Source organism: Halteromyces radiatus (assembly GCF_025201355.1).
Source record: "Halteromyces radiatus strain CBS 162.75 chromosome Unknown BX664scaffold_6, whole genome shotgun sequence".
Classification (NCBI taxonomy): Eukaryota; Fungi; Mucoromycota; class Mucoromycetes; order Mucorales; family Cunninghamellaceae; genus Halteromyces; species Halteromyces radiatus.
The window spans coordinates 1,662,424-1,690,185 of NW_026251692.1; the positions used below are offsets into that span (position 1 = coordinate 1,662,424).

Consider the following 27,762-nt stretch of genomic DNA (forward strand, 5'->3'; position numbering starts at 1 on the left):
GATATTTTTTTCTCTTTTTTTTTTCTTTTTCTTTTTCACTTTTCTCTATCCATGACTTCGAACGAAGAAAACACCAAAGATAAGATAACAAAGGCAGAAGCTACAACAATTACTGACCATGAAGATGAGGAATTTACAGTAGTTGATGTCAGTTCTTCATCTGATACCAATGAAGTCACATCTTCTATTCCTTCGTCACAACATACCGAAGAAGATACCATCATGATACAGCACTCCAAAGAAAACGAGGATAAGAACAATGAAACCAAGGAAGAACACGTCGATTCTTCTTCCAACCGAACAACTACAACAGTAACAGCAGCAACGACAACAACGACAATAATGAACCCCTCTCCAGATATCGATACCACTTTGACCGAGATTTCCAACGTATGGGAAGAAACTACGACTGTACCTACTTTGACAACACCCACTCTGACTGTCACTGAAGCCACTTCCGATCCTTGGAAAGATGAACGATTACACAAACAACATGATGAAGACACTGACTATGAGCATGTTGAAGATGACAATGAAAAGGAAGCTGCTGACTCGATTGAACCTGTTATCGATGCTTCTGTCAAAAACTCGCCACCTATTTTAGATACCGAAACTTCTCATCGAAAGGTAAAAACAACTGCTTCTCCCCTTATTGAAAAAGAGAGAGAGGAGAAAGGAGGAAATACGTAAACAGGGATAGAGAATTAGGAGAACCTTTTTTTTTTTTTTTTTTTTTTTTTTTTTTTTTACTAATATCCGTCTTTTATTTATACATATATCAAATCCATTTTAGGGATTTCAAAATGCAAACGATATGGATGAAATCTTGGATCTTACAATATCAGGACGACTTCCAGATTGGCTTATTGGTGAACACTATACTATTGGCCCTGGTATCTATGATGTCAAGTATCTTCGCAAAGTAGAAATCGATGGAGAAATTCAGCATGCTTCTAGCTACTTTACATTTGGTCATTGGTTTGATGCGTAAGTTACAATCAACTTTTTTTTTCATTTGATTCTTACATGTGTATTTGATAGATTACCTTTGGTAAATCGATTTGATATTAATGGTGCTCGTAATACCATCAGCTATCGCAACCGTCTACCTAACAAGAGACTTATTGAAAAGATTCGCGATCATCATGGATATACCCCACCTCATCCTGCAAGTGTATTCAAAACAAATAGCAACCAATCGGTGTTATCCAAATTTATGAAATCAAATGTCAAGGCCTCAAAACCTGATGCTGAAATCTGTGGTGCTCGTATATTACCTAGTATTCCTGGTGTTGTGGGTCGTCTGTTTGCTCAAAATTCTGCTAAACATGTAAGCCAATATCAGTAGAAAAGAAAGAAAAAAAAAGTGATTTATATAAATGTATAATATTTATAGATTCAAGAATTGGATCCATTTGATTTGAAACCTACTCGAATCTTCACTTGGGATGAAATCAATCCTGCTTTCAAAGGTTATAGTTCTTGTCCAAATGGTCAATTCGATGCACAAACTGGTGAATATATCAATTTTACTATGGAGGTTGGGTATCAATCATCTCAATATCATTTTTTCTCCATTTCCGATCGTGATCCTCGTGGAACTGTCATTGCTAGCATCGCTGCGCCGACTGCATATATCAACAGCTTTTCTATCACTCCCAAATATATTATCTTTGTAGGTTATATCCATATACAGTACTTAATACATTGTCTGATATATAATCCTCATTATTATTATTTATTAGGCCTTGTTCCCTATGATTGCCAACTCTGGTGGAATGAAATTTACTTGGAATGAAAGTATTCTAGACTCATTCAGTTTCGCACCCAATGAATCTACCATGTTTTATGTTATCTCTAGGGAAAAGAAAGCACTGATTGCCGTCTTCCGAACTTCATCTTGTTTTGCCTTCCATCATGTCAATGCTTTTGAAGATTTAGAACAACGTGGAAACAACGTTCATGTGGATATGATATGTTACTCAGACGACACCATCGCTCATCAATTATCTACTGGATCACTGAGACATCCTGAAACTATGACGCCTTCTCGATTAGCATCTTCTGAAGTTCGACGTTACACACTCGTCAATATTGAAGAAGAACATTTGGCTTTCCTTGCAAACCAATCCCCACTTCCTGGTGTTGGTGGCAATTCTACTGGTGGATTCTCTGGTAGATTTGCATCTACTGTTGGTAACCTTTTCCGCAATAACAAGAATAAATCGATTCCAAACGCAGCAGCAGCAGCAACAGGTGGTGATGATGGAAAAATATCAAGTTATTCATGGATACCTCTTGCAACATATGAACTCATTGTGCAACCTTCTTTGGAATTACCTCATATCAATCCTCATTATAACATGCACAAATACAATTACATGTATAGTCTTGGGTTTTCAGCTGCAAGTTCGATCATGGATGGACAAGTGTGGAATAGTATTGTCAAAACGGTAAAGATTTTTTTTTTTTGGATGAATGATCCGCTCATTTTTTTTTTTTTTTTTTTGTATAGAATGTGAACGATAAATCGATTGTGGCATCCTGGCATCAAGAAAATTGTTATCCCAGTGAAGCGATCTTCATTCCACGTCCTTTGGATGGTAGTCATGTACAACATCAAGAAGATGATGGTGTTTTGGTCAGCGTAGTCATGGATTCAGCACGTGGTATGTCATTTTTGTTGATTTTGGATGCGATCACCCTTCATGTGTTGGCAACGGCGGATCTTGGCACATTGGTACCTGTTAGTTTTGCTCATGGTACATATAGACTTAGGAACTAGTATATATATATATTTTTTATTTATTTATAGTTGTAGTACGTTATTTAAATCATGATCATATTAATAAAAAAAGAGAAAATTGTATCAAAACCTTTATATATGTATTTGATTCGGATTGTTGTAGAATAAGAACTGTCATTTTGATCTAAAAAAAAAAAAAAAAAAAAAAGAACGTGATAAATGACTGTAGTTCGTTTCAAAACGTTTGTCACCTTTTATTGATTTTGCATGACATCCCAATAAAGTTTTATACTAGAAATAATGATCAGCATGACTCTCACTACTTTGTGGCCAATGATATCATTTGTAACACAAAGTACCCTTTTCTTTGGATCAAGGAAAGGATATAAAAAGAAAAAAGCAAAGACATTAGATTCTCTTTTGTCAAACTTTTAATTTCTTTTTTTTTTTTTCTATTGAAACGAGTAACAATGGCAGTAACTTGTTCCGACATTTGTAAACTTTTAGCAGGTAAATGAAAGGGAACAAAAAAAAAAAGTTACCTTTTCTCATCTATATATATATATATGTAGCTTTTATACTTCCTCCTTTGGGTGTTCTTCTGGAAAGAGGTTGTTGGCATTGTGATTTCTATATCAATATCTTGTTAACTCTTCTTGGTTTCATTCCTGGTATAAGTAAGTTCATCATTATTATTCATATACCATTATAATCTTATCATCATCCTTCATTTTATAGTTCACGCTATCTATATCATTTTGAAGTATTAATATCCATGGATTATCTTTTGTTATGCTCCTACACTATTATTTACATATATTTAATACCCTCCTATCACTCTGTTTATTATTTTATCTTCTATATAATAAAATCAATCTATTACTATATATATATTCCATCTGATATGACATGTAAATATCAAACGTTAGAATGTTAAATCATTAACATGATTCTCCATATTTTCTTGGATCATAGATAGCAGGCGTTTTGTTTTCGTGCCACTGCTGTGTTTCAAAGCGAAAGGTTACAACCAACAAAAAAAAAAAAAAAAAAAAACTTCTCGTCCCTCCTTATCTCCATTCTTTTTTCTTTCCTTTTTTTTTTTTTTTTTTTTTGTTGATCTTTTTATTAATATACTACAATCAACGATGACTACATCATTTGACATAGAACATGGCAAATTATTAGAAAAGGTATCACAGGGCTTGGATCAGCTTATTGGCAATTTAGGTCATTTGAATCGAAATTTAGAAACGGTCAATACTATCGGTAATGAATTTGAAGCCCCTGCGAAACTATGGCATCAATTCCATACGGCGGTCATGGCTCCAGATACACGTACTTCACTACCCCAAGAATCTACACCAGTAATAGAACCATCAACATTATCTACTTCTCGTCAGCAATGAGAATATCTACCATGATATTTTACGATCTATCTATTACCCATATCTCGAGGTACACCATTGAAACTATCCTTGGAACACTAAAATATTCCTTTTTTTCCCATCTTTTAGTGTATCATCATTATCATTCTTCTTCATTTCCTTTACATCTTTTAGTCCATATATATATATGTGATCATCGCCTTATCACATCATCATAGCCTATTCTTTATTGTCTACATACCTATCACATATTATTTTATTCAAAGATTTCAAATAAACCATTCAAACTGATCTATTTTCTACAATATCATAACATCTTCTTTTTATTCAATAATTCCAAATAAACATAAGTAATACAATACTAAAACTAAACAAGACAAGACCAGTTTTCAGAGCTTTGATCCAGAAGTAGGGGCAAGATCAACTGGCATATCCACAAACATACCAGAGAGTACCAATTGAGCATATGTTTTTCCTTGACGATCAACTATCAATGAACTAATTCCACCACCACCTAATTGATAATAAAAGAGAAAGAAAGAGTATTGAGATAGCTGAGTAATACTAATCATAAATCGTATTCGTAAAAAAAAAAAAAAAAAAATCATTACCTAGTGCTTTTGTTAAAACAAAGTTGAACGCATGTAATCCAGGTAATTCATATCGCTTGACTTGACCGTTGCAGAGATGACGCATGTAATTCGCTACTGCTTGTTCAGTGATAGCACGCTTGATATAAGGAACATATCTTGGATCTCTTGCAATGATCCCAATATTGCTGACATCTCCCTTATCACCACTACGTCCATAAGCCAGATCAATCAGTCTTGTTTTAACCATGTGTGTCAAGGGACCAGTATATATTGGCATCGTTGGTACCGTTGTCGTCACTTGTCCAAAAGACCGTGTATCATCCCAAGGTTCCCATTCAACATCGAATTTTTCCTTCCCAACTACCACCACTGTCTTGACCATTTTCTTGGGAAATAGGGCTGGGAAATGGACCATGTTAGGTAATACTACCGGTAAACCATAAAAGCCCATAGCCGGTGCGCCAGAAGTAACCATCTATTATTCATCCAAAAAAAAAAAAAAAAAAAAAAAAAAAAAAAAAAAACGTTAATCAATGTTCAATTTGTATCATATCCTCATTATTTACCGGATTGATTTCTCTTGCAAAGATAGCCAAAGCTGCAGGGTCATCATGATGAGCACTCACACGAAGTATAATTTCCCTTGATTCATAGCTACTGGCATGAGGTCTAGAACAAAAACCAAGAAAAAGAAAAAAAAAAAGGTACTATCAATCTTCTTTTCTTATTTGTTTTTTCTTTTTAATTACCCGTAGAGAGATTCACCACCAACGGCTTCCACCTTGAAATCTCTAAAGTCTTCTAGTTGACGTCGTTTGAAAATAGTACTACATCGTTGACGAATGGCATTTCCAATGGTAAGAGCCTAAATTAAAGCAAAAGGTGGTAATGGTGAAAAAAAAAAAAAAAAAAAAAACGAATAAATTCTAGAGTCACAATCAGACTACTTTCCTTCACATATATATATATATATATATATATATATATACCTTTTGTTTTGCTTCATGACCAGCAATCAAGACATCACCATGGGCTTGATAACCATCGATAAAGATACCACAACATTTTACCCAAGGAGTCGGCTTGAGACCACGAGCACCAGAGACATGGACACGATTAGGAGATAATTGATTCAATTTAACTTGACGAAGATCCACAATGACATCAGGCATGATATAGAGAGCAGGGTCCATAGTCTCATAGAGGATTTGTTCAGATACAGTACCAGGATTCACCACACCACCGGTTCCATCAGGTTTGGTCACGACGAATTCACCATGATGATCAAATTCCACAATAGGGTATCCCATATTCGCATATCCACCACCTTCCGTTTGTGTCACGAGTTTCCAATCAGTAAAATTACCACCAGTTGAATGGCATCCACATTCAATGATATGTCCAGCCAAAGAAGCAGATGCCAATAGATCATAATAACCAGGAGTATCAGGATGCCATTGATATTCATATAAAAGAGGTCCAACAACAAGAGCGGAATCTACCACACGTCCTGTCACCACTATATCTGCTCCTTGAGCAAGAGCAGCTGCGATTCCTTTAGCACCTAGGTAAGCATTGAGTGCCAACAACGTATCTTCTTGACCAGGTAGGCGATCAGCTTCCAAAGTATGTTGTGTCGATGAGAGAGGAGAAAAAGATTGTAATTCTGGAAAGGATTGTAAGGTTGTTGAGTTATTTCCCAGTAAATCATCACCTGCCACCACAGCCACTTTGAGTTTGGTCAATTGCATATCTTCAATAAGCTGTTCCACTGCACGTTTGCATCCATAAGGATCAAGAGCTCCCGCATTGGTCACAATTTTAGTCTTATTGTTGATAATTTGAGGAAGAATATCCGGAAGAGTGTGAGTCAAAAATAAACCAACATAGTCATCGCCAGGTTTCCCTTGTCGTCGTAAACGTTTTCCCGCAAAAATACCCATGGTGATTTCTACCCAGAAAGTACATGCAAGTCATTTCCAAAATAAAAAAAAAAAAAAGAAATGGTGAGTATGTAATTTATGATTTTTGAATATAAAAGTAAACTACTTTATTAGTAGAAAGAAAACTTACCAGCAAGGTAGTCAGCAACAAGGTAATCAAGAGACGCACCTTGAGATTCCACCAATTGTAATGCTGCTTCATTAGAATCACCCCAGAATGCGCTGTAACACCCTACCTTGATAAAGTCTTTATTATAAGGCATTTTCCAAGACAAAAAAAAATAGAAGAAGAAGAAAAGAGAAAGTTACGCGAAAGAAAAAGAAAGAAAGAAAAAATAGTAATGCTATATGCTAAAATACATCAACGGAGTCCTAAAAAAATGTGGGGTGAAATCGAACACGATAATCCACTCAAAGGTACAAAAACACCTTAGTCATACTTTCTGGTACTTTTTCAGTAAACGAAAAAAAAAAAAAAAAAAAAAAAAAAAAAAGGAAAAAAAAAAAGGAAAAAACCACCATAGGTCATCTATAAATAACGTTCGTCTTAATATAAAACAAAAAAGAAGAGAAGTAAAATTTATTAATTGTGAATATACGCTAATAAGGATGATAAACAAGATGATGGACTGTAGTGAAAGAACAAGAATGAATTCATTGGAAAATGATTATGCATTTATGGCAATAAATTCTACATTTTGGCTAGGATAAGATCCTCTTGATATGGTTTTCTCTTAGGTTGGCTTTTATGTGTGGCGGTTGAAACCCAGCACAGACATATTTTTGATACTTTTTTTTTATTTCTTTTTCCCTTCAACTGTATATACCTATAGAATGAACGAAGCCAATTTAAATATATCTACCACTCAAAATATTCAACCTTTTCTACTTTTATCAAAATCTGTCAAGGGTGCCGCCAATGCCAAACTCATCATGGATACTTTAGAAGCACCAGGTGTTTATGTTTTCTCGGAACTATATGAATCGCCTAATCTTATTGAAGTAAGTAACAAAAGCAATGGTATTATAATTTTAACCTTTTTTTGTGGTATGGTTAGGCTTCGTCATTACCTGAAGTTAAACCATATTATGCTCTGTTGGAACTCTTCCTTTATGGTACTTATCAAGAATATATAGGTAATTGGAAAAAGAAAAAAAAAAAAAAAAAAAAAGGAAAGATGCGCATCAATATATCCATAATATAAGAAACTCAAACTCTCATTTTAACTTTTTATCTATTCATCACCATTTGAATACAAATGAAACTTTTATGTAGCGAATGCTGCTCAATTACCGTCATTGACACCTACGCAGTTGGTCAAGCTTAAACATCTCACGATTGTCACACTATCTGAAAACAGTCGAGTAAGTCTTATTATTGTTATGAGCATGTTAATCTTATTGTTTTAAAAGACGTTAGCCTATGATGATTTGTTACGTAGTTTGGATATAGCGACAGTACGAGAATTGGAAGATTTAATCATTGACGCGATCTACCAGGGGGTGCTCAGTGGTAAACTAGATCAACGCAAACAGCAAGTACAAGTAGATACAGCGATGGGACGGGATCTACGACCAGGACAATTGGACGATATGATTGAACGTATGGTGACATGGACACAACAAACACATACTATGATGCAAGTGATGGAGGACAAGATACAAGATGTATTGAAACAAGTCAATGACAACGATACAGCTCGGAATCAATATGAACAGGCAGTGGCTGATATTCGGAAGGATGTCCATTCAAAAAACAAGCAGACCATGTTGGAATTGGATTCGACTTCAGCAACCATTTCACCATTATCTCCCAACAATAAAAATGATGCTTTACCACGCCAAGATGACGAGGATGATGAATCACGCGATTATGTCGAACGCTCCGGTGGACGTGCCAAAAAACGACAACTTGTAGGTAGTTGAATTAATGTTTTGTATTACCATCTCTAGTATATTACTTTTGATTTGGGCAACCAATAAAACATGACATCTATATGTATATATATATGTATATTTTTTTTTGTCTTTATTATATGTGACCGAATTATTTTGTAAAAAAGAAAAAAGGGGGAAATATATATGTAATCCATTTGAAGGAGAAAGATAAACTATATAAACTATTATACTGCTGCAGTGGAAGAAGGAGATAAAGAAAAAAATTAAGAGTGGTGAGAAAAAAAAAATGGGAAAAAAAAAGTCTAAATATCTATAAGAATATATAATATATATGAATGTGCGAGAGAAAAAGAGAGAAGGGGGGTAAGTGTGTGAGTGAAGGTGTAAGTGTAAATATATATATCTATATACGTTAAAAAAAAAGTGAGGAGAGACAACTATACATAAGAAAGATATAAATGAGAGAAGAATTAAAAAAAAAAAAGACAGGGGGGGAAGGAACTATACTACAAAGGTTTTCTTGCTACCCAACAATGGAATCTGGTGAAACTATGATGTTCATCAAATTCCTCCAAGACTTCTTGTACGGCCAAATCGAAATCAGCACTGGAAAGTCCCCATTGTTTGACATAGAAATCCTTGTAATTCTTCAATAATGCCTTGTGTGCTTCTTTGTTGATGAATCCAAACTGCTTCAATTCTATCCATTATAAAATAAGTTAGTAGCAAGATCAATGATGATGATGATATTTATTTACCTTGATCAGCGGGCCATTCTCCAAGAGGAATATCCATGGTCTTTTTATCGACTTGATCAAAACCAGTTTCATTTACCAAAGTATCCAGGGAATCTGTTAGTTGGAAATCCACACCAGTCACCTTGCATTGTTCTTGAATAAATGCATCAAAAGCTTGTTGTACAGGACCAGGGTTGTGACGCCAAAAATCATTTTCAATTAATTCAATATATCCACCAGGTTTCAGTACACGATACATTTCTTTGAGTAGAGGACCCCATTGTTCTTGTTTCATAGCATCACCCATACTTCGTTGAAAGATACTATCCAAAAAAAAAAAAAATCAGTTGACATCTACTTCTTTTTTTTAAAAAAAAAAAAAAAAAAAAAGAATCTAAACTTACAAATCTACAGCATTATCACCCATAGGCCAAGCTTCAGTAACATCACATTGTACAAATCGTAAATTTTCAGGACCATTTTGTTGATCATTGGGTAATACACGATCCAAACCAAGTACTTGAACATTAGGATATTGATTTGCCATTTCCAAAGCCCAAATGCCGTTTCCAGTACCGACATCAATGATGACTGCACCTTTGGTTGTGTTGAAGGAAGCCCAAGCATTTGCCTTGCGAGCACTTTTCAATAGATAATGTTGTCGTTGCCAGCGATCGAATTCCTTGAAATCAAAGTCAGAAAAAATGGTTGGTGGACGAGTCATCATACTTGGTCGTCGTTTGGTGAAGTACTCAGTGATGGATTTACGTCGTGGTGGTCCATTATCTGGTGTTTGTAGTGGTTGAACTAATCCTGGTGTCCGAGCAGCTTCCAATGCTGCTGTTAATGCGCCTGCGCTCAGGGTCGTCAATTCATTTTGATCAATCCAATCATAATTACCATGTGAAATGTGAGACCCTAACGATCGATTTTCCATGGTGATAGTGCTGCGTCGTCGTTGTTGTGCCCTTTTTTTCTTTTTGTCCTTGGACTTTTCAAGCACCTTACTGGCTTGATTTCCCATTCTTTATTTCGTTTTGATTGTAATGTATTGAAAAATATTTGATTGTCTAGTACAAGTAAAAAAAAAAAAAAAATTCAAATAAACTTGAAGGGACAAGGAAGGAAATAAAAAGAAAAAAGGAGAAAGGAGACCTAAAAATCCCTAGGGAGTTTTAAAAAAAAAAAAAGGCTATTTCTGGGAAGAAATACAACATTTGGACCAGCCATGACAGACAGTGACTAACCTAAAAAAGATATTCGTAACACCTTCTTTATTGATTTTACCTGCATTTTCATTCTTTCCTCACTATCCTCTCCCCTCATTAAATTTTTTGATCCCTAACCTATAAAACCATCCCTTTTTTTTTTGGTAATCAAGGTAAAAGATAACAAACTATATAATCACTCATATCATCTATAAAATAAAAAGATTACATCTCTATTTTAGTCATCCGCGTCTAACCCCGATTTATTAAACCACAACAATATATATATAACTACACAAACTAACTAGATAACTATTTTTTTTTTTCTTTCATATTAATTGTATGTAATTTCCTATCAAAACGAAGACCAACGGGAAATAAAAATTAAAAAAAAAATCTCTATTTTTGATCTTCTATTCCTATTTGCCTACTTTCTTTCATTACCTGGAAATATCCCTACTTGCTGTCCTATTCTTCCTTTCCACCAATCAACTGCATCAGGCGTCTTTTCGATTATTTCAATAGTATCCCCCTGTCGTAAAGGTAGATCACCTTGTTCTTGCGCTTCGAAATCATACAAAGCTTGAGCATATTCTATTGGTTTACTGAATGTTTTTGGTTTGGGTGGTGGTGGTGGTGGAGGACGACGTGTCTTTTGTTGTGTAGGTACTGGTGACTGAGATTGATACTGTTGTTGATGATGATATTGTTGTGTAGGTACTGACGATGTTGATGAGTGTTGCTGTTGATGATAAAGTGGTGGTTTTTGTTGTGGTTGTAATCCAATAAATGATGATGTACCTTTACTAGGTATTGGTGATTGTGATGATAATGATGATGAAGTTGTTGCAAGTGCTGCACGTTCTTGCAAAGACAAAGTTCCTGAAGATTGACTATAAACAGCACCTAATACAAAAAAAAAAAAAAAAAAAAAAAAAAAAAAAAAACTCAGATTACTTTAAATACATACACAGAGAGAGAGATCATCATGTGTAACTTGTACAAACCCTGATGATTTCTATATAGTTCCTTACCTTTCTGTAAAACATCCAATTGTCTCAATTCTTGATCCACATCACGTTGATTCCAGCGAGTTTGGAAACCTTGTTCAATCGATTGATCCATAGTAGTAAAGGCCAAACCAGAATGACTAGTAACAATTTCATAGATGCGTGCATAGATACCACCATATATTTGACATTGAGTATTGTAGATAGTATCAGTCAAAAGAGGAATAAGTTGTTGTACTAAAGCTAAAAATTGTTCTAATTCCGTTTTGAGTAAATCATTCATATAAAAATAATCCTTGGTTGCAGCATCCAGTTGAGATTCCAGTTTGAATACGTTCTTCTCTTCGCTAGGACTCTTATCAGCCATGTTACTGAGCTTTTGGTAAGAAAGGCGAAATCGGTCGTAATCAATAAGTTTGTGTTGGCGTTTGGTGATACTTTTTTGAATGGATTTTGTCATGGATAAGCAAGTGGTCAATGGTTGAACAGTGGTGGAATCAAGTTGATCCTTCAAAAAAAAAAAAAAAAAAAAAAAAAAAAAGTGAGACACTTTTCTATACAATATAAAAATACACTACAAAGAAACTTACTAAAGACTGACGAACTTCTTGACTACAATATTCCATAGCCATAGCAAAGTCTTGATAAGCTCGACTTGTATTATTTGAATTATCCAAAGTAGGTTCAACGATTTCCAACCAAGAAGGAACTTGTTGATAGTCAAGTAAAGCACTGGTTTGATCACGAAAAGTGGTTATTGCTGTTGCTAGTTGTTCCAATGTTTTGACCTTGTTGACAAACTGTTTTTCTAAACCATCATACACAGGATCCTTTGTTGCTTAAAATTATATATATGTAATAGATGAGTAACATTAAGATAAATTTATTTATTTTTATTACCATCCTTTTTTGAACTAGATGATATTTGATGGGGGAAGCGTGAAATGGCTTTTGTCATACCCTTCCTATTTTATAGAAATATGTCAGTATTATTCAAAAGTAATAAAATAAATAACAGAGATATATTTTACCAGCTCATGATGAATATATGTACAATGTGTAAAAGGTGAGAGAAAGAAAGAAAAGAAAGAAAGAAAGAAAAAAAAAAGAGAACTAGAATCAAAATGGAAGGAACCAGATCAAATCAAGATTTCATGCGATTTTCAAACTCAAGCAGCATCTCTCTCTCTCTTACTCTACCATTTCTTTTTTTTTTTTTTTTTCATTTCTTAAAAACATCTCAAGCATTATTATGATAGAATCGATGACATTATTAATGAATGACTATCTTGTTCCTGTTTTTTTTAAAAAAATTATAAACCAATCAATGTATAGCTGAATTGTAAGTGAAACGAAAATCCATATCAGTACCACATGGATTGGATCTCAGATGACTTGATATCATCATCTGTTTTTTGAGTCATTCTTCCTTATTTGTTAAATCATGAGTTTTGGAAGGTATTTTCATTCTATGCTTGTAGTTATAATGATTATCACTTTTTTTTTTTATCTAAACAAAAGATGTATGTTTAGCACCGTGTGAATTAAACAATGAATCAATGCGTTGCGTAACAATCTAAAAAAAATAAAAGGTTTTCTTATCCTTAGTTGGATCTCAGATATCTCATTCAAAAGGAAAAACCGTCCTTAAGAGAGGGAAGAAGAAAAAAAAATTTTTTTAAACTGAATGATGATTTGGCCAATGAAAAATAGACAAGGTGATGGCACGGGACCAAGTGAATTTCTCTATAAAAGAGGGCCAAGAACGCTTCAAAACAATCGAAGGGGGGGTAACCCCCCTCCAAAAAAAACCCACTCTTTTTTTATTATAATAAACTATTCTTTTTTAAAAAAATCTAAATATCATCATGTCTTTCCTTGATCCTACCCAAGCTATTGCTACTCTTAAAGAATATGAACACCGTGATGGTTTGTCCATTGAAAATTTATTGGATGAACAAACTAGTGGTGGTTTGACTTACAATGATTTCTTGATTCTTCCTGGTTATATTGACTTTGCTGCCAACACTACTAGTCTTGAATCAAAGATCACAAAGAATATTTCTTTACGTACTCCTTTCATGTCTTCTCCTATGGATACTGTTACTGAAGCTGATATGGCTATTTCTATGGCTGTAAGTTAGATGATTATATATTGATGAACAAGGTTCAATCTTTTTTTTTTCTTATTCATGCATGAATCTTATTTTGGTTTAGCTTCTTGGTGGTATTGGTATCATTCATCATAACTGTACTGCCGAAGAACAAGCTGATATGGTCCGAAAAGTTAAGAAATTTGAAAATGGTTTTATTATGGATCCTATTGTCTTGTCTCCTTCTCATACTGTGGCTGATGTCAAGCAAATCAAAGAAACTCATGGTTTCTGTGGTATCCCTATCACTGGTAAAAATTCAAAAAACGCAAAGATTTTTTTTAAAAAAAAAAAGGCGAAATTTTTTTTTCTCACCTCTTTTCTTTTACTTTTTTTTTTTTCTCATCTCCACTTTTTTTTTTCATTTATCCACAATGGTTTACAGATACTGGCAAGATGAATGGTAAACTCGTTGGTATGGTGACTGCTCGTGATATTCAATTCCATAAGGATGACTCTTCTCTTTTGGAAACCATTATGACCAAGGATCTTGTTGTAGCTAAGAAAGGTATTACACTTCCTGATGCCAATGTCATTCTTTTCACTTCCAAGAAGGGTAAACTTCCTATTGTTGATGAAAATGGTTGTCTGGTATCCTTGTTGGCTCGCTCTGATTTGTTGAAGAATCAAAACTATCCCTGGGCTTCCAAGTCTCCTTCTTCTAAGCAATTGTTGGCTGGTGCTGCTATTGGTACTCGTCCTGATGATAAGGAACGTATGGCTCTTTTGGCTGAAGCTGGTCTTGATGTTGTCATTTTGGATTCTTCTCAAGGTAACTCTATCTATCAAATTGAAATGATCAAGTGGATCAAACAAAACTTCCCCAAGGTCGACGTGATTGCTGGTAATGTAGTCACCCGTGAACAAGCTGCCAACTTGATTGCTGCTGGTGCTGATGGTCTCCGTATTGGTATGGGTTCTGGTTCTATTTGTATCACTCAAGAAGTCATGGCTTGTGGTCGTCCTCAAGCTACCGCCGTTTATCGTGTATCTGAATTCGCCGCTCGCTTTGGTGTCCCTACTGTAGCTGATGGTGGTATTGGTAATATTGGTCACATCGTTAAGGCTCTTGCTCTCGGTGCTTCTGCTGTCATGATGGGTGGTCTTTTGGCTGGTTGTGAAGAAGCTCCTGGTACTTACTTCTTCCGTGATGGTGTTCGTCTCAAGCGTTATCGTGGTATGGGTTCCATTGATGCTATGACAAAGGTTGACAATAAAGAAGGTAATGCTGCTACTAAGCGTTACTTCTCTGAAGGTGATACCGTGAAGGTCGCTCAAGGTGTGGTTGGTAATGTTGTTGACAAGGGCAGTGTTCGCAGCTATTTGAACTACTTGATTACTGGTGTCCAACATTCTCTTCAAGATATTGGTGTTCTCTCTGTTGATCAATTCCACAAGGATGTCGCCTCTGGCAAGGTTCGATTCGAAAAGAGATCTTCTGCTGCTATCCATGAAGGTGGTGTGCATTCACTCCATAGTTTTGAAAAGAAGTTATTTGCTTAATTGGTTTTAGTTTTTTTAAGTTTGTTAGTTAGATATCAATTGTCTTTTTTTTTTTTTTATCATCTTTTTTATCATTATTTATTTATTTATCTTCATTCATTCATTCATGTATCTTTTCTTAATAAAATTATACTTTTGTTTAAAAAAAAAATTATTATATTTTATATGTAATATATCTGTTAAATATGTATATATTTCTCTAGTATAGATGAAAAGATCAATATCTGATAGTATCATGATGATGACTATAAGTGATCGATGACAAACGGATGAATCGGTGATATGTAATCATGATATGACAGTACGATAATAACCAATAATAAAAATATGATTTTATTTAAATGAGAATAAAACGATATAAAAACACTAACTAAAAGACTAAACTGCTGAATAAACTTGTCTCCATCATAAGAAAAATAATTTTCCCTAACTTGCTATTCTTTGTCCAATAGAAAAACTTGTTGTATGTTCCAGTTGATTCTATTGTATATATCTATCTACTCTATGTTCACAGAAAGAGAAAAAAAAAAGAATAAGTATATAGTAAAGTATATAAAGTAAGTATAATATATAAAGAATGATTTTTAAATATATAATATAGATTAGTAAAGTAATGTATAATGGTAACTTACAATGTTCAAAGTGCCAGTGGTTAAAAAAAAAAAAAGTAAAAAAAATGCAAAAGTAAAAAAAAAAAAAAAAAGTGAAGAGCGCGCCAATTTTTTCTTTTTTGTCAGAGATTGGTCCAACTTTTCCAATTGTCTCCAACTTTTTTTTTTTTTTTCAATCTCGACCACCAGATCCTTTTTTTTTTTTTGATCCAACACACCCCCACATTGAGACCGGACTTTGAAGTTATACCATTTATGGAAAACACTTATGATTTTAATAAAGTTGAATAGATGAATAAAATAATAATAATAATAAGATGATGATGATATAAAGATAAACTTTATTAAAGAAGAAGAAGAATATAAAAAAATATAAATAAGACTAAAACTATCAATAAAAGAAACTATAGAAAAAAATGTCATCTATTTGTACACAAATTGATTTCCCTTTCCAGTTGTTGTTAATAATATAATTACAATAGTTATTCATCTTTTTTATGTATCCAATTTTCATTTGGTTCTGTGATCTGTATATAAAGGATGATGGTGCATCAAAACAATAAAAAAAGAAAGAAGAAAAAGAAAAAGAGAATGAGAGAATCATATTTTAAATATTCTTTTTCATTTTTTTTTATATATCTTACTTTGAGTACGGTAATTGACCATACTTGAAAATGATCGTAACACTTGAATGATAGTAACATGACAAGACTGATGGACGATGTATCATGACAACCTATCTATTTAATAAATAAATGTTAATGATTGATGTGTGTAATATATATTCCACTGTAGTTGGAACTTCTACCAATAATATTTGATGGATGACAACGGTAGTAATGATGCCTATATCAATTTCCACGAGGATAACGAGGCTGATGAAAACCATATTGATAAGAAGGATGCCTTTATAGAGAATAGAGTAACATATAAACAGCTAAACTTGTATTTGTGACACTACCCATCAACAAAAAAAAAAAAATATGATACCTTGATTGACAAACCCTTCATTATCCTATTTTATGCCTTACCTTCAAATATAATACCCTTGATTGTGTTCTGTTTGTGCTGATAACCATAATTGATAGATATGTTCGATAGCCTTTCCATTGGCATTACACTGGAATACTACTGAGAAAAAAAAAAAGGAAAGAATAAGAATCGCAGCCATACCTAAATCACTTACTATTTTACTATTTCTTTTTTTTTTCTTTTGGAATTATAGTAGTGCCTTTGATAGTTATAGTCCCATTGTTATAGCTGCATGATCTGTTGAATATATATTGAGGATTCAGTTTGCAAAGAAGAGTCAAGAGATGGTATTTCTATAGCAAGATAAAAAGAGGGAGTTTAGTTAACAAGTATATAAAGTTCCTTTTATTATATCTTTACTTACTTTTTATACAAAATAAAAAAAAGAAGTTTATAACAGCAGTGATAAAGAAGAAGGTGTGAGAAAATAAAAAAAAAGTGAAGTCTATTTTATATAACCTCATGAAATGGGCTTTTCCTTTTTTGGATGTTCAACTACCGCTTTTCATAATTTATATTCATTACTTTATTATCTTATATTATCAGGATAATCGATTTATGATATTTAAACTGATTTATTATTCTATATGAATATGATTGATGTTCCTTAATAAAAAGTTGTTCAAATTGATTTAACCTGTATGCTTGATATTCATTTTTCTTTTGTAACCTTTCTTCAACTATCATGATTATTCAATTTTCAATGAATACAAGGAATAAGAAATAAGTGATCAAGACATTCACTTGAAAGTATCTATTCTAATATATCATCATCATCATCATTATGATGTTACTATAATCAATAATAAAAAAAAATCAATTCAAAAAAAAAAGAAACTTAAACCTATGTGATTCCTTATGATTGGTAGATTTGATTTGCAGGATTTTTTAAACTGGCTCCGATCAGGCAGACATATAAAATAAATCTTTTTCTTTTTTCTTTCTTTCTTTCTTTCTTTCTTTTTTTTTATACATTCCAACTTCATTACTATATCCTACTCATGTTATCTATGTGGTTTTTACAAATATTTACTCTTATTAAAGGTAAACAAGTGCTTTTCTTCTTTTTCTTTCCTTTTTTTTTATATACGTTCTTCTGACCTTGATCTTTTTACTACAACATCCATCCATCTAGAATTACCGTTCTTTCTTCTTATACTTCATACTTGGTATCCTTGACAATCACGATCACTGAATATATGTCTCAAAGAAAAAAAGAAATCTAGATACACTAAAACTTAATCATTTAAATATAGTATCAATAGGATAATTACGCGAAGTGGCTATACATCTGCATCAGCGGAATGGACAGATATACAATAGGATCACAGAATGAAACAAAATGAATACGTGTTATTCTCATAAGGTGTGGACAACATGGATGAACAGGATATATTATAGGATTCAACTGGATTGGATTATACAATCAATTAGAAGTATCTTTTTCTCTTATTCTGGCTTATGAATCGTTAGTGATTCTTTTTACTTGTAGTTTAGAATGGTACTTAGTATATCAATTATATATATTTACGTTCTTTTTCTTTAATAAAATCATAATTATTATTTTCTCGAACAGTCATCAGTGCATTTCTGTACCTGGTTCCTTAAATAAATTAAATGACAGCTGAATCCAAGCAATTGATCAAGCGTTATTTTCGTAAGAGAGAAGACGAACAATCAACAGTATACAGGTACACGTTGCTATTGTCATGATGATGATTGATAATAAGAGAATATATATGCTTAAAATGATGAACGTAATGTATGAAATGAAATAGTAGATACTGATGTGCATATGAATCTTGTTTCTACAATAGTTTTTTTTATTATTATTATTATTATTTTTTAGTGAAAATACAATGATGATCATACTATTCTTTCTTATTACTCCTTTTGATAATGATGATGATCGAGGACAAATAGATAAGTAATAGTGAAATGACAATATAATAAACAAATGATAATAAAAATATGATTTTATTTAAATGAAAATATAATATAAAACGCTATAACTAAAAGACTAAACTATTAAATAAACTAATTTTCATGATAAAGAGTTGGATAAGAGAGATACTTTTTCCCTAACTTGCTACTCTTTTATCTAATAGAAAACTTGTTATATGTCCAGTTAATCCTATTGTATATTTCTTCATATATCTATCTACTGTATCTTTATAAAAAGAGTAAAACAGAAAAAAAAATAGATTAGTTCATAATATGAAAGAGTAAGAGGAAGAAGAAGAAAGAATAAGTATAGAGTAAGTGTAGTAAGTATAAAATGTGACTTTATAATATAGATTAATAAAGTAATGTATAATGGTAACTTACAAATGTTCAGAGACTCATGGTTAAAAAAAAAAAAGAAAAGCAAAAGGAAAAAAAAAAATGAGAGTGCGCCAATTTTTCTTTTGTCAGAGCTTGGTCCAACTTTTTCCATTGTCTCCACAAATTTTTTTTTTTTTTTTCAGTCTCCAGATCTCAACAAAATTATTTTTGAGAATTTGATCCAACACACCCCTCATTGAGAACGGAATTTGAATTGATACCATTTATGGAAAACACTTATGATTTGCATTAAAAGAAAGTAGAATAGATGAATAAATGATAATAACAAACTGATTTAGATTGAATTATTAGTAAATGATAATAATATGTATAATATAAATAATATTAGATGATGATTTTATAATATAACTGTAGTAATAAGATGAATACTAACTATAGTACCATTTCTCCTATGATACATACTTTGATGACAAGTACCTCTCTTTTTTTATTTATTATCATATTCATATAATATGATGATATGATGATATGATGAATCAGTTGTGTGATGATAAAACAACGCTTATAATAATAATAATTTACTTTATTAAAAGAAAAAGAATATAAACTAACTAATATATATGTAACTATTAGAAGCAACACAAACAACTAGAGTAGAATCAGATGAGAAACAATAAAGATGGAGTGATATAAAATAAAGAGTATAATAAAAATAATACTAACACAATAAAAAAAAAAATGAGTGGATTTTATTGAAGGAAAATGCATATCAAATAATATTAATAAAAAATAGAAGATTGGAGGGGTATAACGAACTGACAAACTAACTACAGCATATATACGTTCACAAAAAAAAAAATAAATAAATAAATAAAGGGAGAGAATATATCCAAAGAAAAAAGAAACTAATAACCAGTCGCTGCTAAGGAATGTCGAAACGAACGTTTTGGATATCGAGGTCGACTAGGTAGGATTCGATCACGTTCCAAGTGAGATAAATGATGTTTACCATTACAACACATACGAAGATCTTCTAGTTGTTCTAATTCATCGTCATTCAATTCACCTTGTTTACTTATATCCTTATGATGATCTTCTTGTTGTGCTATTGATCCAGATGGCCAATCATGAATAGAATGTCGTTGTTGATGTTTGTTTTTCGGTTTTGGTGTTGAAAGTGTCGATCCATTATTGCTGTGGAAGAAATCAGATAACATACTTGATCGATGTCTCTTGTCTGTGTTGTTGCTATTCACGTCAAATCTGCTCGTTGTTCTACTACTTGATGCTGTTGGTCTCATCATTCGGTTTGTTCTGTTGACATCCGGTTGTCTTGCCAACACATAAGACAACGACTAATATAGAAATAAAAAGAATCGATGAGCTTTTTCGTTCTTTATATATATATATATATATATATTCTTACCTCCACCCAAGTTTGATGAGTATTCGTATCAGGAGCAACTAATTTCATATCACCTTCAGATGTTTTGATTTGAATACTAGCATTGGGCAATCCAGTACCCTCGTTACTGCTCTGTATCACCTTCATATTTTCAATATATGCTATTAAAAAAAAAAAAAAAGGAAAGGCGAGAACATTAATATAAAATGAGAATAAAAAAAAATCCATATTCACCATTTTCTTTTTTTTTTTAACTTACCACTCTTTGTTCTGACATCTCGATTGGGTATACCAGGAGCATGTGTACTCCAATACAAGGTGCGGGTATAAGGATGCATCCAGAAGTATCGTTGATGAGGTTGTGCTGGTGGGTTGCGTAAAAGACGTTGATGTCGAGGGTATTTCCATAACCAATGACCCATCATCGTATCTGTAATCAATGAGATAGTAGGATCTGCTAAACTTGTCGAGGATGATCTCATAGATCGACTCTGTTCAGATGATAGATGATGTTTCTGTTGTTGTTGTTGACGTTGTTGTGATGTAGAGAGAGAAGCGGTCGATGCTACAGAATCCTTTCCTTCAGCTGTACCGTCAGTATCATCTTCCTTATTGTAGTAGTTGGGATTCACGCGTGCCATTGGAGTAGATAAACCAGAAGAATCACTATGATTTCCATGCATTTGTTGAATTTGGCGATTTGATGGAGACGAAGACGTGTTATTGTTACCATGGATCATCGGCCATTTTCCTTTATCGTAAAGTGATCGGTCGTTACCACCGTTCGAACGCAATAGAGACGAACGTGCAAGCAATGCTGGTGGTGGTGGACTTGTAGGTCTTGCTGGAATAGATGATGATTCCGTTTGTGAACTGAAGTTGCCGTCTGCCGATGAGACTGTAGTTGCTTCTGTTGATTCAGATCGCCTACTATCAGTGCTGTCCCTTGTCGTGCCATCCAAAACCGATTTTTCTGTTCTAGAGTAGTTATCATCTTCTATTGTTGGTCCTCCATTTGCACTCATATCACATGTATGTCGTTTGTCGTTGCCGATTTCAAATCTCTTGATAGCTGATTCTGGAATTGTATTCGTAGAAATGGTGTCTGTTTGAGTTGGTGATACTTCAGATTGTTGTTGTTTCTTCAATGCAGCAGCTACAGCAGCAGCCACCATGGCATCAGCTTCCGATCTTGATAAAGTCTTTTCTTCCGTGGCTTGTTCTACATTCTCAGAGGTAGTTGATTTGTCAGCAATTCCACTAGTAAGATCCTTGATATTATTGTCTTCATCAATCTGGGCAAGATCCTTGACATTGTTGTTGTTTCGACCAGACGCAGTAAGGTTCTTCGAATCGATCACTTTTTCAGTACTGGTACTATCTCCAGAGCTAGTAACTTCATCCGGTTTTGTGTCTTCTTTGGTGTCACGTTTTCCTTCCTTCTTGAGATCATCCACCTTGCCATCATCATCATCATCACGATCATGAGCAATAGCACCACCAAATCCAAGAGCAGCTGCACCAGTAGCTAAAAGTCCAGCGAGGGTACCAGATGGCTTTACTGGCGAAGATTGCTGTTTCATTTTTTCCACCTTGTCGTTGTTGTCGCCGTTTTTGTTTATAGGGTGATTATCGGTATCATCGTGTGTTGTCATCAAACTAGGAGCAACCAAAGTATTGTCGATAACATTTGTTGTTTGGACTGCCTTTTCTTCCAAGACGGCAGGAGGTATGATATCTGATTGTACGCCAACATGAACTTCAGAGACTTGATAATCATATTGAGTACTCTGATCCAGAGGGGCAACAGGAGCTAGGTATTGAGATGCTTGATCAATAGATGTCACAGGGTCCATTTGAATTTCTTGATCCACACCAGTAATAATGATATTGCTTTGTATATGTTTGTCGACAGAGGCAGGTTTTTCATTCGTCTGGATTTCCACATCCTTCAGTTCAACTGGAAGTGATACAATGACTTCATTTGTTTGCACATCGTTGTCAACGTGATCAGTACATGGGTAAATCGCTACATCATCTGTTTGCATGTCGGAATGCACATGTTCCACTGGTTGATATATCATCACGTCATCCGTTTGCATTTCCATGTCCTTGTGTTCAGTAGGTAAAAATATAACCACGTCGTTTGTTTGGATATCAACATGCTTGTGTTCCACTGGTAGAGATACCACCACATCATCAGTTTGAATATCAGTATCTTTGGCTTCCACAGGCAGAGACACCACCACTTTATCCGTTTGAATATCCGTATCTTTGGTTTCCACAGGCAGAGACACCACCACTTTATCCGTTTGAATATCCGTATCCTTGGTTTCCACTGGTGTTGATGCGATAGTTTGAGTAGTAACATCAACTCCACGATGAGCCCGTGCTTGCGCAATAGCACCAACCAACCCACTTCCAGCAGCACCAAAGGCAGCACCTTTCAAAATATCTTGGAAAGCATCACTCTTCAGTAAATCAGCCTGTTGTTGATCATCTGTATTATGCGTAGAAGAAGCGGCCTGACGAAAGGCATCAGCAAAAGTCAGTTCATCTCCTAACGATCGATGAACTTTAGGTTGTTCTGTAGAGGAAGACGGAGAAGGTTGGAAATTCATATGTTTGGCCAATTCTTCAGAAAGAGAAGCAAGACCACCAGAGTTGGAACGAGACATTGGAGAGGACTCTTGTTGTTGCTGACTTTTTGATAATTCCATCGATAATGAAGTAAATCCTGGAGGTGAAGTGATGGTAGTGGTCGTAATCGAAGAAACAGGACTAGATGACTTTGTTGTCGAGTGCTTCCGTTCGTCATCATGATCGTTGTCATCGTCATCAGAAGTAAAGGAAGAATAAGAATAGTCGTCATCATCAAATGCTACCCGAGTTGATCGTGATCTATTTCCATCATGTTCTTCATCATCTTGTTGATCTTTGACGTGAATACTGTTGCTACGACTTGAAGTTGGTGCCATACGTGCATGAGATCGTCGTCTGCTTCGTCGTGGTCGTCGTGATGTTGTTCCAGTAGAATCCAAAGCATTGTGATTATTCGCATTTGCTGAAGAATGTATTGTCGTTGTTGCTGCATCAGTATTTGCCAGTCCAGTGTCTTCCCACATTCGAGGATCATTTTGCATCTGTTCTATAGTTTCTTGAGACTCTGCCAATAATTTCTTGAGTTCGAACTTTTCAGTTTTTTCCTTGTGTAGATTGGATCGCAGTGTGGAGACCATACGATGAGCATGACCAAGAGATGTCTTAAGAGTTTCGACTTCCATTGCTTGCTGTTGTCGCATAGTTGTCGCTGAGGATGAAGAGGGAGATAAAGCAATGTTAGATTTGTTGGAAGAATGTTGTTGTTGTTGCTGTTGTTGAAATTGCTGTAGTTGAGAAGTATCATCGTCCCCATCGTTGGAACCAGTACCATCCAAAGACGCATTGATACCAGTTTTATTGGAGATTGATTTGTTGATATCTGTCAAATCTTGATGACTTCTTTTTGCAATCCTTGTTTGAGCCTTTGCGATTGCGAGTTCAGATGACATGACTTCGAGTTGTTTGGATTGTTCAGCCTTTTCCCGTTGTATAGTTGCCATATGTCGTCGAACACCAGTCATATCTTGTTCATGTCGTGTCTTTAAAGTTTCGATAGCAGCTGTTAATTTGTCTTCACGTCCTCGTACTTGTTCCAATTCGCTAGTAACCGTGGCAATCTGTCTATTGAGTTTAGTTTGTTCGGCATTGGCTTTACTGAGATGCTGTTGTAATTCCGTCACAGTCATTGTCAATTCTTGTTTTGCTAATTCCAAATTCCAAGTTTCTTCTTTGAGTCGTTCTATAAGATTCAAAAAAGTACGATTAATAATTTTTTTTTTATTTTATAGAATAGCTATTTCTTACCTTCAGCTTCATCTCTTTGTCGAAGTTGTTTTGCCATGACCTCAATGGAACGTTCGAGATCAGATCGTTGTAATTCCAAAGCACGCAACTGTTCTTCCTTTTCTTGTAATAAAGCTTGCATCTTCCGCACTTCCAAAAGTAGACCTTGACCGATTTCCGTGGCAAATTCAATATCAGTATTGCGACGATCATTGTTTGGTACTTTAGATCGACGTTTAGTAGGAGTAGCACCAGCAAGAGAAGGAGGCAATGGTAAGAGAGAAGCGCTTGAAGATTCTTGCATGGATGAACTTGATGGACTTGGTAAAGGGTTCAAAGCATTGGATCGTTGACTAAGTAACTAGATAACAAGGAACAAAAAAAAAAAAAAAAAAAAAAAAAAAAGGGAGAATTGTGAGTTAAAAAGGGGGACATGAGAAAGAGTTTCATAATGATGATGATAAAAAGTGGGATGGAAGGAAACAAAGGAGGAAGAAGGAGAATAAATAAAGTTGTTTATTACCTTTTCTTTGCGACTAACACCAGGTATCAAAGAAGTTCGATAAGAATTCAAATCACGTTCCAAATAACGTAATTTTTCCATAGTTTCTGGGGCCAATTGATCACGATCACCATTGTTACTGTTGGAAGTACTACTTGAACTTGTAAAACTACTTGTTGATGTAGATTTGTCAGGAAGTTGATTTTGGTGAAAAGAAGATGATATAGAATAAGATGGATCAGTTGTTGATAATGAAGAATTGGTTGATGATTCTTGTTCTTGTCTCTTGTTTGTTGTTAACAGTTGAATCTTGTCTTGTAATTGACGAATTTGTCGGACCAACACGTTTTTTTCTATTCCGCCACTAGATTCCTGCAGTTGTTTTTCCTTTTCAGCTAATTGGTGCTCCAATTCCACGAGTTTGCTTGTAGATAGTGCTGCTGTTGTAGTTGTAGTTGGTAAAGTCCGAACAGAAGTTGAATTGGATGGTGTAGGTAAGACAGGTGAAGCCGCGCCACGAGATGTTAAAGGAAGAGAAACTGATGGTTTTGGTGGAGAAGAGGAGGAAGAGGAGGACATGTAATAGTTGTTATTTTAAGGAGTGATATCTATAATATATTGGAATTGGTATCAAAATATATAATGTAAAAATAAAAAAAAAAGAATCTAGTTTAACTAGAAAGTATAAAATGAAAGGAGAGGATATATATATATATATATATATTTGTTGAAAGGGAAGAATATGTTCAAAATGAATAATAATAATAATAATAAATAAATAAATAAAGATGACAACATACAAAGAAAGTCAACTTGTGCCCCACAACATATGCAAGTTGTTCTAATGTGAATTAAGAAGAAGAAGAAGAATAAATATATATATATATATATATATATATATAAAAAAGAAAAAGAAAAAGAAAAAGAAAGAAAAAAAAAAAGAACAAAAGAAAAAGGGAGAGAGAGAGGCACCATAAATAAATAATAGGGGCAAATGTATGACAATATTCATTTTCCGCTTGGTTACAAAAACATAATAAAAAAAGCTTACACACACACACACCTTCGGCATTCCACCCGATTATAATCAAAAAGTGATACTTTATTTCAAAAAAGATTTTATTGTTTGGTCAAATAAATCAATACCTTTTTTCACATGATCCCATTCTAAACTATAAGTCAATCTAAAATAACCAGGTTCCAAACAATGAAAAACATATCCTTGTGCTATATATACACCATTTAGTAATGCTGTTTCCCAAATCGCTTCTTCTATTTCAAAACTAATTTCTTGCCCGTGATTCTTGAATAACCGATCAATCTTGACTACTATAAAAGGACCGACCCCAGATGGAATGTATTCAATACCCAATTGTTCCAAATACTTGGTTGTTAATTCATAAGCTTTATAAAGTCTTTGTCGATTCGTATTGACAAACCTATAAAGAAAAGAAGAAGAAAAAAAAATAACTAACAATAAATATACAAATATATATATATATATTACCAATCTATCCAAGTTGTGTCTTTTAATAAATTACAAACAAGTCGATCATTCAATGTAGACATATATCCAAACATACTATATTCGAATAAATATATAGATATGGTCAGTTTGATATTATGGTTATTAAATAATAGATACTTACGAACTAAGAGTAACAGCAGACCTTAAATCAGCATTGTACTGATCTACTATAAAACCAAGTCGTAATCCATTCAAACAAAAGTCTTTAGACATACCATAAACTACATGTACCAATTGAGGAGCAATCCATTGTTCAATATTAGCAATGCTAAGCACCGAAGTAAAAGGTTCAAATAAACTTGATTCTGTTCCAGGAATTGGATTAAATGTCGATAATCCATATACTTCATCAAAAATCACATGCAAGGAATGTTTTGATGCAAATGTCAATAAATGTTTCATATCCTTTACAGAATAACAACTAATTAAAAAGAAAAAAAAACAAATCAGTACTCTATCTATTCAGCCATTATTAATTTTCTTTTTCTTTTTTTTTTTTTTTTTTTTTTTTTTACCAGCCATGAGGATTCCGTGGATTGGTAATCAATAAAACTTTGCATTTTGTACCAATTATCTTTGTAGAATTCAGCAAATCCATATCAATACCACCATCCATAGAATGATGAGGATAAATAGGAATCAATTTGACACCTGTACTGACACATACATCCAAATCAAAGTTACCATAATAAGGTGCCAGCACCATCACACTATCTCCAGGATCAGCCAATGATTGTACTAGTTGCCATACAGCTGCACCAGCTCCAGGTACCACGGTAATATTGCGAAAATGTAAAGGAATCACCGGATTGAAATGTCGATTCATTAAATCAGCTACTAATCCACGTAATACCCTTGATCCATGAGGATCTCCATATTCCAAATCCTACAATAGATAATAATAATAATAATAATAATAATAATAATAATAAGTAATTAATATCATATTATATCATTCAAATGATAAAAAAAAAAAATGAATCTTTCAATTTACCGAAGTCTGAAATTCCAAACAAGTTGATAGCTGTTTATAATAATAAAAAAAAAAAGAGTCATTCAACATACTACAAAGTATTCTAACGAAAAGAAAGAACTATTCTTTTTTTTTTCTTTATTTTACCTTTTCCATTATATCCTTTTGCATAAGATCATTGTGAGCTAGTCCCATATTGATGGCACCAGTAGGATTCAAAGTTGGATGATAAAGTTCAGGTAATGCCCGAATCAATTTGGCGCGTAATGGTACTGGTGCTGCTAAACTATCCAAAGCACGCTGAGATAATCGACTACTAATTGAACCTTGATCTTGCATATAAAAATAAGAGACGACAAT

General features: G+C 33.8%; 11 protein-coding genes across 11 annotated transcripts; 5 read left to right on the top strand and 6 right to left on the bottom strand.

Moving 5' to 3' along the window:
* The first annotated feature begins 19 nt into the window (after positions 1-19).
* BX664DRAFT_284105 (retinal pigment epithelial membrane protein-domain-containing protein) lies at positions 20-2,871 on the top strand. Its single transcript, XM_051541624.1, has 6 exons — positions 20-627; positions 794-987; positions 1,042-1,330; positions 1,397-1,675; positions 1,746-2,453; positions 2,516-2,871. The coding sequence occupies exons 1-6, from the start codon at positions 52-54 to the stop codon at positions 2,783-2,785; spliced, it is 2,316 nt and encodes a 771-aa protein (XP_051398501.1). The 5' UTR covers positions 20-51; the 3' UTR covers positions 2,786-2,871.
* A 325-nt stretch (positions 2,872-3,196) lies between these two features.
* Positions 3,197-3,571, top strand: BX664DRAFT_338496 (plasma membrane proteolipid 3). Its single transcript, XM_051546447.1, has 3 exons — positions 3,197-3,256; positions 3,319-3,423; positions 3,485-3,571. Exons 1-3 carry the CDS (start codon positions 3,217-3,219, stop codon positions 3,514-3,516), a joined length of 177 nt encoding a protein of 58 aa, XP_051398502.1. The 5' UTR covers positions 3,197-3,216; the 3' UTR covers positions 3,517-3,571.
* A 280-nt stretch (positions 3,572-3,851) lies between these two features.
* Positions 3,852-4,431, top strand: BX664DRAFT_338497 (uncharacterized protein). Its single transcript, XM_051546448.1, has one exon. It carries the CDS (start codon positions 3,895-3,897, stop codon positions 4,153-4,155), a length of 261 nt encoding a protein of 86 aa, XP_051398503.1. The 5' UTR covers positions 3,852-3,894; the 3' UTR covers positions 4,156-4,431.
* Positions 4,428-7,054, bottom strand: BX664DRAFT_338500 (uncharacterized protein). Its single transcript, XM_051546449.1, has 6 exons — positions 6,801-7,054; positions 5,717-6,678; positions 5,477-5,592; positions 5,294-5,396; positions 4,746-5,202; positions 4,428-4,648 (listed from the first exon to the last, which is right to left on the bottom strand). The coding sequence occupies exons 1-6, from the start codon at positions 6,931-6,933 to the stop codon at positions 4,524-4,526; spliced, it is 1,896 nt and encodes a 631-aa protein (XP_051398504.1). The 5' UTR covers positions 6,934-7,054; the 3' UTR covers positions 4,428-4,523.
* A 468-nt stretch (positions 7,055-7,522) lies between these two features.
* Positions 7,523-8,461, top strand: BX664DRAFT_239425 (uncharacterized protein; the record flags this gene model as incomplete). Its single annotated transcript, XM_051540209.1, has 4 exons — positions 7,523-7,672; positions 7,729-7,807; positions 7,947-8,035; positions 8,084-8,461. Coding segments are annotated over 4 exons (696 nt in total), but the record flags the coding sequence as incomplete, so codon positions are not given.
* Positions 8,462-9,075: 614 nt separating this feature from the next.
* Positions 9,076-10,030, bottom strand: BX664DRAFT_265877 (S-adenosyl-L-methionine-dependent methyltransferase; the record flags this gene model as incomplete). The annotated part of the gene is made up of 3 exons (XM_051540877.1): positions 9,076-9,269; positions 9,328-9,629; positions 9,711-10,030. The coding sequence occupies 3 exons, from the start codon at positions 10,028-10,030 to the stop codon at positions 9,076-9,078; spliced, it is 816 nt and encodes a 271-aa protein (XP_051398506.1).
* Positions 10,031-10,744: 714 nt separating this feature from the next.
* Positions 10,745-12,595, bottom strand: BX664DRAFT_178397 (uncharacterized protein). The gene is made up of 6 exons (XM_051540017.1): positions 12,556-12,595; positions 12,425-12,489; positions 12,115-12,354; positions 11,549-12,032; positions 10,959-11,420; positions 10,745-10,866 (listed from the first exon to the last, which is right to left on the bottom strand). The coding sequence occupies exons 2-6, from the start codon at positions 12,425-12,427 to the stop codon at positions 10,844-10,846; spliced, it is 1,212 nt and encodes a 403-aa protein (XP_051398507.1). The 5' UTR covers positions 12,428-12,489; positions 12,556-12,595; the 3' UTR covers positions 10,745-10,843.
* Positions 12,596-13,308: 713 nt separating this feature from the next.
* BX664DRAFT_338509 (inosine-5'-monophosphate dehydrogenase) lies at positions 13,309-15,250 on the top strand. The gene is made up of 3 exons (XM_051546450.1): positions 13,309-13,659; positions 13,742-13,928; positions 14,063-15,250. Exons 1-3 carry the CDS (start codon positions 13,393-13,395, stop codon positions 15,178-15,180), a joined length of 1,572 nt encoding a protein of 523 aa, XP_051398508.1. The 5' UTR covers positions 13,309-13,392; the 3' UTR covers positions 15,181-15,250.
* A 974-nt stretch (positions 15,251-16,224) lies between these two features.
* BX664DRAFT_387730 (uncharacterized protein) lies at positions 16,225-17,223 on the bottom strand. Its single transcript, XM_051549402.1, has 6 exons — positions 17,188-17,223; positions 17,023-17,116; positions 16,823-16,922; positions 16,600-16,697; positions 16,436-16,531; positions 16,225-16,318 (listed from the first exon to the last, which is right to left on the bottom strand). The coding sequence occupies exons 3-6, from the start codon at positions 16,905-16,907 to the stop codon at positions 16,274-16,276; spliced, it is 324 nt and encodes a 107-aa protein (XP_051398509.1). The 5' UTR covers positions 16,908-16,922; positions 17,023-17,116; positions 17,188-17,223; the 3' UTR covers positions 16,225-16,273.
* Positions 17,224-19,815: 2,592 nt separating this feature from the next.
* On the bottom strand, positions 19,816-25,784 carry BX664DRAFT_387731 (uncharacterized protein). The gene is made up of 5 exons (XM_051549403.1): positions 24,923-25,784; positions 24,421-24,760; positions 20,774-24,355; positions 20,536-20,675; positions 19,816-20,464 (listed from the first exon to the last, which is right to left on the bottom strand). The coding sequence occupies exons 1-5, from the start codon at positions 25,478-25,480 to the stop codon at positions 20,015-20,017; spliced, it is 5,070 nt and encodes a 1,689-aa protein (XP_051398510.1). The 5' UTR covers positions 25,481-25,784; the 3' UTR covers positions 19,816-20,014.
* Positions 25,710-27,741, bottom strand: BX664DRAFT_316590 (pyridoxal phosphate-dependent transferase; the record flags this gene model as incomplete). The annotated part of the gene is made up of 7 exons (XM_051542724.1): positions 25,710-25,742; positions 26,058-26,340; positions 26,409-26,483; positions 26,551-26,850; positions 26,945-27,315; positions 27,424-27,453; positions 27,550-27,741. 7 exons carry the CDS (start codon positions 27,739-27,741, stop codon positions 25,710-25,712), a joined length of 1,284 nt encoding a protein of 427 aa, XP_051398511.1.
* Positions 27,742-27,762: the final 21 nt, after the last annotated feature.

What these genes read in the sequence shown, in the direction of transcription:
- BX664DRAFT_387730 (XM_051549402.1), bottom strand. Translation starts at nt 16,907, where the DNA reads ATGCCAATGGAAAGGCTATCGAACATATCTATCAATTATGGTTATCAG. An exon ending in CAAGGGTATTATATTTGAAG is followed by an intron (nt 16,698 to 16,822) that starts GTAAGGCATAAA and finishes TTCTCTATAAAG; the next exon opens with GCATCCTTCTTATCAATATG. An exon ending in GGTCAATTACCGTACTCAAA is followed by an intron (nt 16,319 to 16,435) that starts GTAAGATATATA and finishes CTTTATATACAG; the next exon opens with ATCACAGAACCAAATGAAAA.
- BX664DRAFT_338496 (XM_051546447.1), top strand. Translation starts at nt 3,217, where the DNA reads ATGGCAGTAACTTGTTCCGACATTTGTAAACTTTTAGCAG. An exon ending in CATTTGTAAACTTTTAGCAG is followed by an intron (nt 3,257 to 3,318) that starts GTAAATGAAAGG and finishes ATATATATGTAG; the next exon opens with CTTTTATACTTCCTCCTTTG. An exon ending in TGGTTTCATTCCTGGTATAA is followed by an intron (nt 3,424 to 3,484) that starts GTAAGTTCATCA and finishes TTCATTTTATAG; the next exon opens with TTCACGCTATCTATATCATT.
- BX664DRAFT_338500 (XM_051546449.1), bottom strand. Translation starts at nt 6,933, where the DNA reads ATGCCTTATAATAAAGACTTTATCAAGGTAGGGTGTTACAGCGCATTC. An exon ending in TGTTGCTGACTACCTTGCTG is followed by an intron (nt 6,679 to 6,800) that starts GTAAGTTTTCTT and finishes CTTTCTGGGTAG; the next exon opens with AAATCACCATGGGTATTTTT. An exon ending in TGTTTTAACAAAAGCACTAG is followed by an intron (nt 4,649 to 4,745) that starts GTAATGATTTTT and finishes ATTATCAATTAG; the next exon opens with GTGGTGGTGGAATTAGTTCA.
- BX664DRAFT_338509 (XM_051546450.1), top strand. Translation starts at nt 13,393, where the DNA reads ATGTCTTTCCTTGATCCTACCCAAGCTATTGCTACTCTTAAAGAATAT. An exon ending in ATATGGCTATTTCTATGGCT is followed by an intron (nt 13,660 to 13,741) that starts GTAAGTTAGATG and finishes ATTTTGGTTTAG; the next exon opens with CTTCTTGGTGGTATTGGTAT. An exon ending in CTGTGGTATCCCTATCACTG is followed by an intron (nt 13,929 to 14,062) that starts GTAAAAATTCAA and finishes AATGGTTTACAG; the next exon opens with ATACTGGCAAGATGAATGGT.
- BX664DRAFT_387731 (XM_051549403.1), bottom strand. Translation starts at nt 25,480, where the DNA reads ATGTCCTCCTCTTCCTCCTCTTCTCCACCAAAACCATCAGTTTCTCTT. An exon ending in GTGTTAGTCGCAAAGAAAAG is followed by an intron (nt 24,761 to 24,922) that starts GTAATAAACAAC and finishes CTTGTTATCTAG; the next exon opens with TTACTTAGTCAACGATCCAA. An exon ending in ACAAAGAGATGAAGCTGAAG is followed by an intron (nt 24,356 to 24,420) that starts GTAAGAAATAGC and finishes TGAATCTTATAG; the next exon opens with AACGACTCAAAGAAGAAACT.
- BX664DRAFT_338497 (XM_051546448.1), top strand. Translation starts at nt 3,895, where the DNA reads ATGACTACATCATTTGACATAGAACATGGCAAATTATTAGAAAAGGTA.
- BX664DRAFT_284105 (XM_051541624.1), top strand. Translation starts at nt 52, where the DNA reads ATGACTTCGAACGAAGAAAACACCAAAGATAAGATAACAAAGGCAGAA. An exon ending in CCGAAACTTCTCATCGAAAG is followed by an intron (nt 628 to 793) that starts GTAAAAACAACT and finishes AATCCATTTTAG; the next exon opens with GGATTTCAAAATGCAAACGA. An exon ending in GGAATAGTATTGTCAAAACG is followed by an intron (nt 2,454 to 2,515) that starts GTAAAGATTTTT and finishes TTTTTTGTATAG; the next exon opens with AATGTGAACGATAAATCGAT.
- BX664DRAFT_178397 (XM_051540017.1), bottom strand. An exon ending in AAGAAGTTCGTCAGTCTTTA is followed by an intron (nt 12,033 to 12,114) that starts GTAAGTTTCTTT and finishes TTTTTTTTGAAG; the next exon opens with GATCAACTTGATTCCACCAC. An exon ending in GCAAGTAGGGATATTTCCAG is followed by an intron (nt 10,867 to 10,958) that starts GTAATGAAAGAA and finishes TCGTTTTGATAG; the next exon opens with GAAATTACATACAATTAATA.